Source organism: Salvelinus fontinalis, chromosome 10 (genome assembly GCF_029448725.1).
Source record: "Salvelinus fontinalis isolate EN_2023a chromosome 10, ASM2944872v1, whole genome shotgun sequence".
Taxonomy (NCBI): domain Eukaryota; kingdom Metazoa; phylum Chordata; class Actinopteri; order Salmoniformes; family Salmonidae; genus Salvelinus; species Salvelinus fontinalis.
The window spans coordinates 43,413,206-43,426,219 of NC_074674.1; the positions used below are offsets into that span (position 1 = coordinate 43,413,206).

At 39.3% G+C, this 13,014-nt stretch overlaps 1 protein-coding gene across 1 annotated transcript in view; it reads right to left on the reverse strand.

Moving 5' to 3' along the window:
* The window catches only part of LOC129864179 (periostin-like), a gene marked incomplete in the record, with an annotated part of 49,983 nt that extends 39,025 nt beyond the window's left edge, over nucleotides 1-10,958 (reverse strand). Inside the window, 5 exon segments of the mRNA XM_055936862.1 lie at nucleotides 2,944-3,085; nucleotides 3,744-3,890; nucleotides 5,336-5,500; nucleotides 5,710-5,867; nucleotides 10,900-10,958. Of these exon segments, the coding sequence (XP_055792837.1) occupies nucleotides 2,944-3,085; nucleotides 3,744-3,890; nucleotides 5,336-5,500; nucleotides 5,710-5,867; nucleotides 10,900-10,933 (646 nt within the window).
* Nucleotides 10,959-13,014: the final 2,056 nt, after the last annotated feature.

Consider the following 13,014-nt stretch of genomic DNA (forward strand, 5'->3'; position numbering starts at 1 on the left):
GGGGAAAGTTATCGGAATTTTGCAACTTTACTTGCAGACCTGATGAGGCCCGTAAACCATGACTTTCAGGCCACTGAGTTAGGGTAAAGCTAATGAGATATGTCATGTCTTGTCATAAAGAGTTTAATTATGATGACAACATTCACATAGGAACTCACTTCGTGAATGCCATATGACTGAACAAAATTAAAATAATTCAATAAACATGTCTTTGTCACTAACAACTACGGGCTGGAATCTCTACAATTCACTCGAAAAGGCAAGGCACACTGGGAAATTATATTGGATACATTACTCAACATTTTCAAGCTATTACACCACTCAAATCATGACCCTCTACAGAGTCCCAGTGACTCTATCGGGTTGAATAATGACTACAAATTCACTTTAAATAACTGTAGTCAGATATGTTAAGTGTAACTGGTTTCTTCAAAAGTTTTGGGTAGTGACAGCACATTGGGGTTTACAGTGTTAGCCATAGGTCATTGGTTCATTGTTTTTCAAGGATCAATGTTCAGTTTAATTTTATCATATGAAAATAAAAGTACATTCTTACAAATGACCTCGCCATTAAAGACTGAAAACGTAAAAATCTCCTGCCAAGTGTGATGGGTTATAGTTAATATGGTCATAGGTGAATGGTTACAGGTGACCTGGCTGTAGGTGATTGGTTACTGTTAATAACATGGACATAGGTGATTTGTTATTGGTCATCTGGCCAAAGATGATTGGTTACTGGTAACCTGTCCAGAAGTGATTGTTTTTTGTTAATCTGGCCATACAGTGCCTTTGCACAGTATTCGGACTCCTTGACCTTTTCCATATTCTGTTATGTTACAGCCTTATTCTAAAACGTATTAAATTGTTTTCCCCCGACACAATACCCCATAAAGACAAAGGAAAAACAGGTTTTTAGAAATGTTTGCTAATTTATTAAAATAATAAAAACTGTATTCAGTATTCAGACCCTTTACTAAGTACTTTGTTGAAGCACCTTTGGCAGCGATTACAGTATAGAGTCTTCTGGGGTATGATGCTACTGTCACGTTCCTGACCTGTTTTCTGTTGTTTGGTATGTGTTTAATTGGTCAGGGCGTGAGTTTGGGTGGGTAGTCTATGTTATGTGTTTTCTATGTTGGGTTTATGGGTTGCCTGGTATGGCTCTCAATTAGAGGCAGGTGTTTGGCGTTTCCTCTGATTGAGAGTCATATTAAGGTAGGTTGTTCTCACTGTTTGTTTGTGGGTGATTGTTTCCTGTGTCAGTGTTTGTTGCACCATACGGGACTGTATCGTGAGTTCGTTTTGTTTGTAGTCAGTACTTGTTCGTTCGTTCTTTGTTACGTGTAAGTTCGTAGTCCAGGTCTGTTGCCTTCGTTTATTGTTTTGTAGTTTGTTCTAGTGTTTTGTCAGTGTTTTCGTCTGTTCATTAAAGTCAGTATGTATTCATCACCCGCTGCGCCTTGGTCCGTTAATACACCACCAGACGAACGTTACAGCTACAAGCTTGGCACACCTGTATTTGGGGAGTTTCTCCCATTCTTCTCTGCAGATCCTCTCAAGCTCTATCAGGTTGGATGGGGAGTGATGCTGCGCAGCTATTTTCAGATCTCTCCAGAGATGTTCAATAGGGTTCAAGTCCGGGCTCTGGCTGGGCCACTCAAGGACATTCTTGTCCCGAAGCTACTCCTGTGTTGTCTTGGCTGTGTGCTTACGGTCATTTTTCTGTTGGAAGGTGAACCTTTGCCCCAGTCTGAGGTCCTGAGCGCTCTGGAGTAGGGTTTCATCCAGGATCTTTCTGTACTTTGCTTCTTTCATCTTTGCCTCGATCCTGACTAGTCTCCCAGTCCCTGCCGCTGAAAAACATTCCCACAGCGTGATGCTGCCACCGCCATGCTTCACCATAGGGATGGTGCCAGGTTTCCTCCAGACGTGACGCTTGGCATTCAGGCTAAAGAGTTCAATCTTGGTTTCATCAGACCAAAGAATCTTGTTTCTCATTGTCAGAGATCTTTAGGTGCTGTTTGGCAAACTCCAAGTGGGCTGTCATGTGCTTTTTACTGAGGGGTGGATTCTGTCTGGCCACTCTACCAATAAGGACTGATTGGTGGAGTGCTGCAGAGATGGTTGTCCTTCTGGAAGGTTCTCCCATCTCCACAGAGCAACTCTAGAGCTCTGTCAGAGTGACCATCAGGTTCTTGGTCACCTCCGTGACCAAGGCCCTTCTCCCCTGATTGCTCAGTTTGGCCGGGGGGCCAGCTCTAGGAAGAGTGTTGGTGGTTCCAAACACCTTACAGTTAAGAATCATGGAGGCCACTGTGTTCTTGGGAACCTTCAATGCTGCAGAAATATTTTGGTACCCTTCCCCAGATCTGTGCCTCAACACAATCCTGTCTCTGAGCTCTACGGACAATTCCTTCAACCTCATGAATTGGTTTTTGCTCTGACATATACTGTCAACTGTGGGATCTTATATAGACAGGTGTGTGCCTTTCCAAATCATGTCCAATCAATTGACTTTACCACAGGTGGACTCTAATCAAATTGTAGTAACATCTCAAGGATGATCAATGGAAACAGGATGCACCTGAGCTCAATTTCGAGTCTCATAGCAAAGGGTCTGAATACTTATGTAAATAAGGTATTTATGTTTAACGGTTTTAAGAAATGTGCAAACATTTCTAAAATCCTGTTTTCCACTTGTCATTATGGGGTATTGTGATGTCATTATGGGGTATTGTGATATCATTATGGGTTCTTGTGATGTCATTATGGGGTATTGTGATGTCATTATGGGGTATTCTGTGTAGATATCTGAGGATTTGTACATTTTTTCTCTATTTTAGAATAAGGCTGTAACGTAACAAAATATGGAAAAATTCATGGGTTTTAAATACTTTCCGTAGACACTGTAGGTGAGTGGTTATTGGTATTCTGATTGGCTACCTCCGATGACTGCCTTGTCTCCCATGATGCGTTCCAGGAAGCTGGCCCCGAGGTTCTCCATGGCCTCGTTGGTGGGAGCAAACAGGGTGAAGTGACCTGGCTGGCCCATTTTATCCATCACACCCGAGGCCAAGGCTACAGCCTGCGGGAGAGGACAGGAGACTTAGTATCGTACTACTTCTAATACTATCCCCACATCTACTACTACTCCTACAACAGTTCCCCATCTGAGACCTTCTGGCTACGTTTACACAGGAATCCCAATTCTGATCTTTTGTGAAGAGTTAGTGAAGGTAGAAAACCTATCTGGTCAGATTAATACTAGACACTGTCATATTGTGGTCACATTACAGTAAGAGATTACAGTCAGGTATGAATGCTGAAGGAGAAGGGGTCAGATTATAGTCAGGTCATCATGTTTAAAGAGAAGGGGTCAGATTATAGTCAGGTCATCATGTTTAAAGAGAAGGGGTCAGATTATAGTCAGGTCATCATGTTTAAAGAGAAGGGGTCAGATTATAGTCAGGTCATCATGTTTAAAGAGAAGGGGTCAGATTATAGTCAGGTCATCATGTTTAAGGAGAAGAGGTCAGTCAGGTCATCATGTTTAAAGAGAAGGGGTCAGATTATAGTCAGGTCATCATGTTTAAAGAGAAGGGGTCAGATTATAGTCAGGTCATCATGTTTAAAGAGAAGGGGTCAGATTATAGTCAGGTCATCATGTTTAAAGAGAAGGGGTCAGATTATAGTCAGGTCATCATGTTTAAAGAGAAGGGGTCAGATTATAGTCAGGTACTTACGCTGAAGGATGAGAGGTCTTCGTTGACCTCCAGGATATCCTTGATAGTGTTGCCCACGGCGGTGATGACGCGGTCGATGACATGTACAACCCCATTGGTCGCCACCTGGTTACCATGGATAATCCTGGCACAGTTCACTGTGACGATCTGCAGAGGAAGAGAGGTGATTGGTTAATTGGCATGATTCATTGAATCATTCATCCTCTGAAAATAACAATGATATAAAGTGATTGATGTGAGGTTAAATAAACATGCCTGTGATTTAGGGCTAGGTAGGGGTTGACAGAATAAATACAACTAGGCCAAGAGTCTAGCGATAAGAGCTAGCTAGGAGTTAACTACATACAGAGGCGTCATGCACATAGGGAATGCCCCCTCAGATTTGTCCTGTTTAAAAAAATAAATAATCTGATGTTAAATGAATTACTCATTTTTAAGCCTATGTTTTATCGTAATTATTTATAAAAAAAGATCTGCCCGCGGTATTTTTCAGAGGAGGCACGCTGACTGAACCAGTCAATAAGTACTGAATAAGACTCTCATTCCTTTCAATCTTTTACCTGGATTTTAGTAGAGATGCAGAGAAGAAAATGTAGTTTCTCAAAAAAAATCAAAAAATAACCAAGCATTAAAAATATGAATTATGATGTAATGATACTGTACGTGCCTGTATTGATGACGTGTGTAATGATTCCAATGTCATGTATTGTAATTTTGATGTAATATCCTAGGCATGTTAGTGCAGTATATTGAGATGTGTGATTTACAACAGTCAGAATGCCAGTATTTTCACGCCAACCGGGAGCCTATAGTGTACCGTAAAATTACAGGGCATTTTTAGCAGTTCAGTTACCTGTAAATTGGCGTAAAACAACGGTACCAAAAATGTAAGTACAAGTATTTCTTATCGTAAAATACTTTAGCCCTTAGCAACGCAGACGCTCGTTGGCGCGCGCGAGCAGTGTGGGTGCAATAATTGAATAACATAGCAAGCGGTGTAGTCAGGGTTTAAGGGTGTTCAAAACAACAAGACATTTTTTACAGTGTACATATCTACCTCAACTACCTCGTTCCCCTGCATATTATCTTAGTACTGGTACCCCGTGTATATAGCCAAGTTATTACCTGGTACTTCCTGTATGTAGTTATCATTGACTTAGTACTGGTACCCCGTGTATATAGCCAAGTTATTACCTGGTTCTTCCTGTATATAGTTATCATTGACTCAGTACTAGTACCCTGTGTATATAGCCAAATTATTACCTGGTACTTCCTGTATATAGTTATCATTGACTCAGTACTGGTACCATGTGTATATAGCCAAGTTATTACCTGGTTCTTCCTGTATATAGTTATCATTGACACAGTACTGGTACCCCGTGTATATAGCCAAGTTATCATTATTCATTGCGTATTTATTATTGCGTGTTTAACTTTTCAATTATTTCTCTATTTTCTTTCTCTCTGCATTGTTGGGAAAAGGACCCGTAAGTTCACTGTTAGTCCACACCTGTTGTTTACCCAGCATGTGATGAATAACATGTGATTTGACTTGATTTTGAATTGATTTGAGTTAGGGGTTTACTACGTACCCCATTGGAGTAGTGATTGATGTAGAGTCCCATGTTGTTGTACATGGAGGCGATAGACATGTCGTTCTTCAGGTCTTTCGTTAGCATGCGTCGGTTGACCATGTGGTAGTGCAGGGCGTTGTACAGCTCCACGTTCACATTGCTCACCAAGGCACTACGCACCTCCTGGAGATAGGAGAAACAGGAGAGAGTTAATAATAACGCGAGGGAGAGAGACCAGCCGAGCTTCAACTGTCTAAGCAGCTTCTTCTGAAACGTACTAATTAACCAACGAATGAACAAACTAACAAACAAACTAAACTAAATAAATAGCAAATGACAAACTACTGACTGACTGATTGAATGAATGACTGACTTCATATACTTCTACTTACAGGGTCCAGCAGGTCCCAGGCTTCGTTGCTAGGGGTGAACATGGTGAATGATCCTTTCCCTTCGATCTCCTCCCTCACCTTAGAGAGTTCAGAATACTCCTGGGTGGTACTAGCCTTCACCTGGCCCAATGTGCCATACACATGGTCTATAGGAGCCACTGTAGGGGGAGAGAGGGTAAACAGAAGAGAGTGCTTAGGCTACTATGGTTTTTTGAAGTCCTGGGACATCCTCACCTTCACCAGGTGCAAAGTGCCATATATTTATGAGCCACTGTGGATGGCAGTCACTGTCAACAATATTGTCTACCAATCTTTTGATTTATTTGTTAAATGGGAGAGCAGAGGGAAGATAATATTACAATGGTTCTAGGTAAGAATGACTTACTGTATTTGTATTTGTATTTATTATGGATCACCATTAGCTGCTGCTTTCTGGGGTCCCGCCAAATTAAGTCAGTGTTTATGCAATTTTAAAAACATTACAATACATTCATAGATTTCACAACACACTGTGTGCCCTCAGGCCAATACTATTATAGTTGCTAAAGAGTTATTATAGAGTTATAGAGTTATCATAGAGTTATAGAGTTATTATAGAGTTATTATAGAGTTATTATAGAGTTATAGAGTTATTATAGAGTTATTATAGAGTTATTATAGAGTTATAGAGTTATTATAGAGTTATAGAGTTATTATAGAGTTAGAGTTATTATAGAGCTATAGAGTTATTATAGAGTTATTATAGAGTTAGAGTTATTATAGAGTTATAGAGTTATTATAGAGTTATAGAGTTATTATAGAGTTGTAGAGTTATTATAGAGTTATAGAGTTATAGAATTATTATAGAGTTATAGAGTTATTATAGAGTTATAGAGTTATTATAGAGTTATATAGTTATTATAGAGTTATAGAGTTATTATAGAGTTAGAGTTATTATAGAGTTAGATTTATTATAGAGTTAGAGTTATTATAGAGTTATTATAGAGTTATAGAGTTATTATAGAGTTATTATAGAGTTATAGAGTTATTATAGAGTTATAGAGTTATTATAGAGTTATAGAGTTATTATAGAGTTAGAGTTATTATATTCGCTGTAGAGTTATTATAGTTTCTGTAGAGTTATCATGGAGTAAGAGTTATTATAGTCTCTATAGAGTTATTATAGAGTTATTACAGTCACTATAGTTATTATAGAGTTCTAGAGTTATTCTAGAGTTAGAGTTATGATAGTCTTTATAGAGTTATTATATTCGTTGTAGAGTTATTATAGTTTCTGTAGAGTTATCATAGAGTTATAGTTATTATAGTCTCTATAGAGTTATTATAGTCGCTGTAGAGTTATCATCGCGTTAGAGTTATTATAGAGCTAGAGTTCTTATCGAGCTAGAGTTATTATAGTCTTTATAGAGTTTTTGTTGTCGCTATGGAGTTATTATATTTATTGTATCGTTATTATAGTCGCTGTAGAGTTATTATAGTAGCTGTAGAGTTATTATAGTAGCTGTAGAGTTATTATAGTAGCTGTAGAGTTATTATAGTAGCTGTAGAGTTATTATAGTAGTTGTAGAGTTATTATAGTAGCTGTAGAGTTATTATAGTAGCTGTAGAGTTATTATAGTAGCTGTAGAGTTATTATAGTAGCTGTAGAGTTATTATAGTTTCTATAGAGTTATTATAGCAGCTGTAGAGCTATTATAGAGTTAGCGTTATTATAGCAGCTGTAGAGCTATTATAGAGTTAGCGTTATTATAGTAGCTGTAGAGTTATTATAGTAGTTGTAGGGTTATTATAGTAGCTGTAGAGTTATTATAGTAGTTGTAGGGTTATTATAGTAGCTGTAGAGTTATTATAGTAGCTGTATAGTTATTATAGCAGCTGTAGAGTTATTATAGTAGCTGTATAGTTATTATAGTAGCTGAATAGTTATTATAGCAGCTGTAGAGTTATTATAGTAGCTGTAGAGTTATTATAGTTTCTGTAGAGTTATTATAGTAGCTGTAGAGTTATTATGGTTTCTGTAGAGTTATTATAGCAGCTGTAGAGTTACTATAGATTTAGCGTTATTATAGTAGCTGTAGAGTTATTATAGTAGCTGTAGAGTTATTATAGTAGCTGTAGAGTTATTATAGAGTTAGAGTTGTTATAGTTGTTGTAGAGTTATTATAGTTTCTGTAGAGTTATTACAGAGTTATAACGTTAATATAGAGTCAGAGTTATTATAGCCACCATATAGTTATTATAGTTTTTAAAGTCGCTATAGAGTTATTGTAGAGTTATTATAGCCACTTTAGAGTTATTATAGAGTTATTAAAGTCGCTATAGAGTTATTATAGAGTTAGAGTTATTATAGTTGCTGTAGAGTTACTATAGAGCTGTATAGTTGTTATAGGGTTAGAGTTATCATAGAGTTAGAGGTATTATAGTCGCTATAACGTTATTACTGTCGCTGTAGAGTTACTATAGAGCTGTATAGTTGTTATAGAGTTAGAGTTATTATAGTCGCTATATAGTTATTATGGAGTTACTATAGTTTCACTAGAGTTATTATAGTCGCTATATAGTTATTATGGAGTTACTATAGTTTCACTAGAGTTATTATAGTCACTGTATAGTTATTATAGATATATAGTTATTATAGAGGTATAGAGTTACTGTAGAGTTATTATCGTTCCTGTATAGTTATTGTAGAGTTATAGTTATTATAGCGTTGTTATAGAGTTATATAGTCGCTTTAGAGTTATTATAGTTGTCATATATTTATTACCGTTGCTATATAGTTATTATTGTGGCTATATAGTTATTACAGCGGCTATAGAGTTTTAATATTGGCTATACAGTTATTATAGAGTTATATAGTTATTATAGTGGTTATTGAGTTTTAATATTGGCTATATAGTTATTATAGTGACTATAGAGTTTTTATATTGGCTATACAGTTATTATAGAGTTATATAGTTATTATAGTGGTTATTGAGTTTTAATATTGGCTATATAGTTATTACAGCGGCTATAGAGTTTTAATATTGGCTATACAGTTATTATAGAGTTATATAGTTATTATAGTGGTTATTGAGTTTTAATATTGGCTATATAGTTATTATAGTGGCTATAGAGTTTTTATATTGGCTATACAGTTATTATAGAGTTATATAGTTATTATAGTGGTTATTGAGTTTTAATATTGGCTATATAGTTATTATAGTGGCTATAGAGTTTTTATACTGGCTATAGAGTTTTTATAGTTATATAGTTAATATAGCGGCTATATAGTTATTATAGAGTTATATAGTTATTATAGAGTTATATAATTATTATAGTGGCTATTGAGTTTTAATATTGGCTATATAGTTATTATAGTGACTATTGAGTTTTAATATTAACTATATAGTTATTATAGTGGCTATTGAGTTTTAATATTAACTATATAGTTTTCATAGCGGCTATAGAGTTTTTATAGAGCTTTATAGTTTTTATAGTTGCTATAGAGTTATTATAGTCATGATAAAGTTATAGTAGTTGCTGTATAGTTAATATAGTCGCTGTAGAGCTTCGATGCATGACAGGGTGAAAGAGGTGGGACGTTGGAGTGTGATGGGGATGAGGGTGACAGATAGAGGTGGGAAGTGGGAGTGTGTTGGGGATGAGGGTGACAAATAGAGGTGGGAAGTGGGAGTGTGATGGGGATGAGGGTGACAGATAGAGGTGGGACGTTGGAGTGTGTTGGGGATGAGGCTGACAGATAGAGGTGGGGAGTGGGAGTGTGTTGGGGATGAGGGTGACAGATAGAGGTGGGAAGTGGGAGTGTGATGGGGATGAGGGTGACAGATAGAGGTGGGAAGTGGGAGTGTGATGGGGATGAGGGTGACAGATAGAGGTGGGAAGTGGGAGTGTGATGGGGATGAGGGTGACAGATAGAGGTGGGAAGTGGGAGTGTGATGGGGATGAGGGTGACAGATAGAGGTGGGAAGTGGGAGTGTGATGGGGATGAGGGTGACAGATAGAGGTGGGAAGTGGGAGTGTGATGGGGATGAGGGTGACAGATAGAGGTGGGAAGTGGGAGTGTGTTGGGGATGAGGGTGACAGATAGAGGTGGGGAGTGGGAGTGTGTTGGGGATGAGGGTGACAGATAGAGGTGGGAAGTGGGAGTGTGATGGGGATGAGGGTGACAAATAGAGGTGGGAAGTGGGAGTGTGATGGGGATGAGGGTGACAGATAGAGGTGGGAAGTGGGAGTGTGATGGGGCTGAGGGTGAAAGAGGTGGGACGTTTGAGTGTGTTGGGGATGAGGTTGACAGATAGAGGTGGGAAGTGGGAGTGTGATGGGGGTGAGGGTGACAGATAGAGGTGGGAAGTGGGAGTGTGTTGGGGATGAGGGTGACAGATAGAGGTGGGAAGTGGGAGTGTGTTGGGGATGAGGGTGACAGATAGAGGTGGGAAGTGGGAGTGTGTTGGGGATGAGGGTGACAGATAGAGGTGGGAAGTGGGAGTGTGTTGGGGATGAGGGTGACAGATAGAGGTGGGGAGTGGGAGTGTGTTGGGGATGAGGGTGACAGATAGAGGTGGGAAGTGGGAGTGTGTTGGGGATGAGGGTGACAGATAGAGGTGGGAAGAGGGAGTGTGTTGGGGATGAGGGTGACAGATAGAGGTGGGAAGTGGGAGTGTGTTGGGGATGAGGGTGACAGATAGAGGTGGGAAGTGGGAGTGTGTTGGGGATGAGGGTGACAGATAGCGGTGGGAAGTGGGAGTGTGATGGGGATGAGGGTGACAGATAGAGGTGGGGAGTGGGAGTGTGTTGGGGATGAGGGTGACAGATAGAGGTGGGAAGAGGGAGTGTGTTGGGGATGAGGGTGACAGATAGAGGTGGGACGTTGGAGTGTGTTGGGGATGAGGTTGACAGATAGAGGTGCGACGTTGGAGTGTGATGGGGATGAGGGTGACAGATGGAGTGTGAGGATGAAAGTTAGGAGCTAGGATTAAAGTCCATGCGAGTACACACCAGGGGCGAACTGGGACCAGAAATCGGCTCAGGTATTTCTGACGAACCAGCCCCCCCCCCCCCCCCCCCCCCCTTGAGGCCCCCCATTATTAGCCTGATAGTGATCATGTTACACAAGAAACTCAAGACAGGCGTACTAGACCAAAAAATCACCCGAAATGCCAGATGGCCTATCCGCCCCTGGTAGACACTTACCTGCAGGGCATCCTTTCATGCCTTCCAGCTTCATGTAGCCAGGACAACACTCATACAGAACCACCCTGGAGAAAAGACAAGACAGCAATTAGCTACATGACAAGATAACAGAGAGAAGTAGTCGGTATGTAAGTTAGGCCTAGTCATTACACTGGCCAAATCAAAACAATATGGCAAAGAGTTTTGGAAGAAGAAAAGGAGGAAGAAGACATCAAACAACACCATTACAAGCACTATGGCGTCAGCCTCAGAAATAGAAAAGTAGAACACACTACTCTTATTAAAGACAGCATTGGCGGACAACACAAAGTGAAACAACCAAATAACGTCACAATTTAAGCTGAATTGGAGCTGAATGGGCTTTGAACCGAAGTATATAAACCATCTTGTATGAATTATGGGACTGATTGCACAAACCAAGACACTATTGATGTGTAAGAGAAGATAAATATTCTTCTAAATTGGGATATTTTCCCATGGACAAATTGTCACGCCCTGGCCTTAGTATTCTTTATTTTCTTTATGTTTTTTAGTTAGGTCAGGGTGTGACATGGGGAATGTATGTTTTGTAGTGTTTAGGGGTGTTGTATGTGTATGGGGCAGAGAAGAGTAATGTTGTCTAGTTATGTCTATGGCTGCCTAGATTGGTTCTCAATCAGAGACAGCTGTCATTCATTGTCTCTGATTGGGAGCCATATTTAAGGCAGCCATAGGCAGTAGGCTTTTGTGGGGTGTTGTCTATGTTGAACGTTTGTTGCTTGTCTGTGCACTTACGTTATTTAGCTTCACGGTCGTTTGTTGTTTTGTTTAGTTTGTATTCAGTGTTCGTTTCGTGTTTTTTCCTTTCTCTCAATAAAAGAGAAATGTATTTTGCACACGCTGCGCCTTGGTCCTCTCTTTCTCACGAAGACGATCGTGACACAAATGAGCTAACAATTATGATCTGGGAAGTGTATCATCTCTCCAGGGATCTGGTTCATCATCTTTGTTTTGTTCTTGTCCAATCATAAACAAGTGGTCAACAATGCTGTGGTATAAACAGATAGTAAGATCAGTATTGGAAACTATATCGGATTGATTTCCAAACTATGACTACGGAGCTTGAGCAGATAATGGACCAGTAAATATTATAGTTCAATGCATGAAAGCAACTTTGTCAGAACGGATAAACTCAAGTGATTGCCAATTGTGTTTAGTAATATTATTTGCCTTATTTTTGTTGTTGACTCCTAAAATGGTCTCCCATGGATTGGTAGGTTTTCACACTCTGTCATTAGATGTGTGTGTGTGTGTGTGTGTTTCAGATAAAATACATTAAAACGTTATTAGTCACATGTGTTGGTGTGGACTAACAGTGAAATGCTTACTTACAGGCCCTTCCCAACAATGTAGAGAGAACGAAAATAATGAGAGATAAGTTAAACATGTAATCATAAAAGTAATAATAAATACACAAGTAATGATAACTTGGCTGTATACACGGGGTACCAGTACTGAGTCAATGATAACTAGGTTATATACAGGAAGTACCAAGTAATAACTTGGCTGTATACATGGGGTACCAGTACTGAGTCGATGATAACTAGGTTATATACAGGAAGTACCAGGTAATAACTTGGCTGTATACACGCGGTACCAGTACTGAGTCGATGATAACTAGGTTATATACAGGAAGTACCAGGTAATAACTTGGCTGTATACACGGGGTACCAGTACTGAGTCGATGATAACTAGGTTATATACAGGAAGTACCAGGTAATAACTTGGCTGTATACACGGGGTACCAGTACTGAGTCGATGTGCAGGGGAACGAGGTAGTTGTGGTAGATATGTAGATATAACTAGGTATAAAGTGACTAGTCAACATGATAGATAGTAAACAGTAGCAGTAGCGTATGTGTAAAAAGGGTCAATGCAGATTGTCCGGGTAGCTATTTAGTTAAGTATTTAACCAGCTGTTCATCAGTCTTATGGCTTGGAAGATAGAAGCTGTTCAGGATCCTGTTGGTTCCAGACTTGGTGCATCGGTATCACTTGCCGTGTGGTAGCAGAGAGAACAGTCTATGACTTGGGTGGCTGGAGTCTTTGACAATTTTTTCTTCTTCTTCGGACACC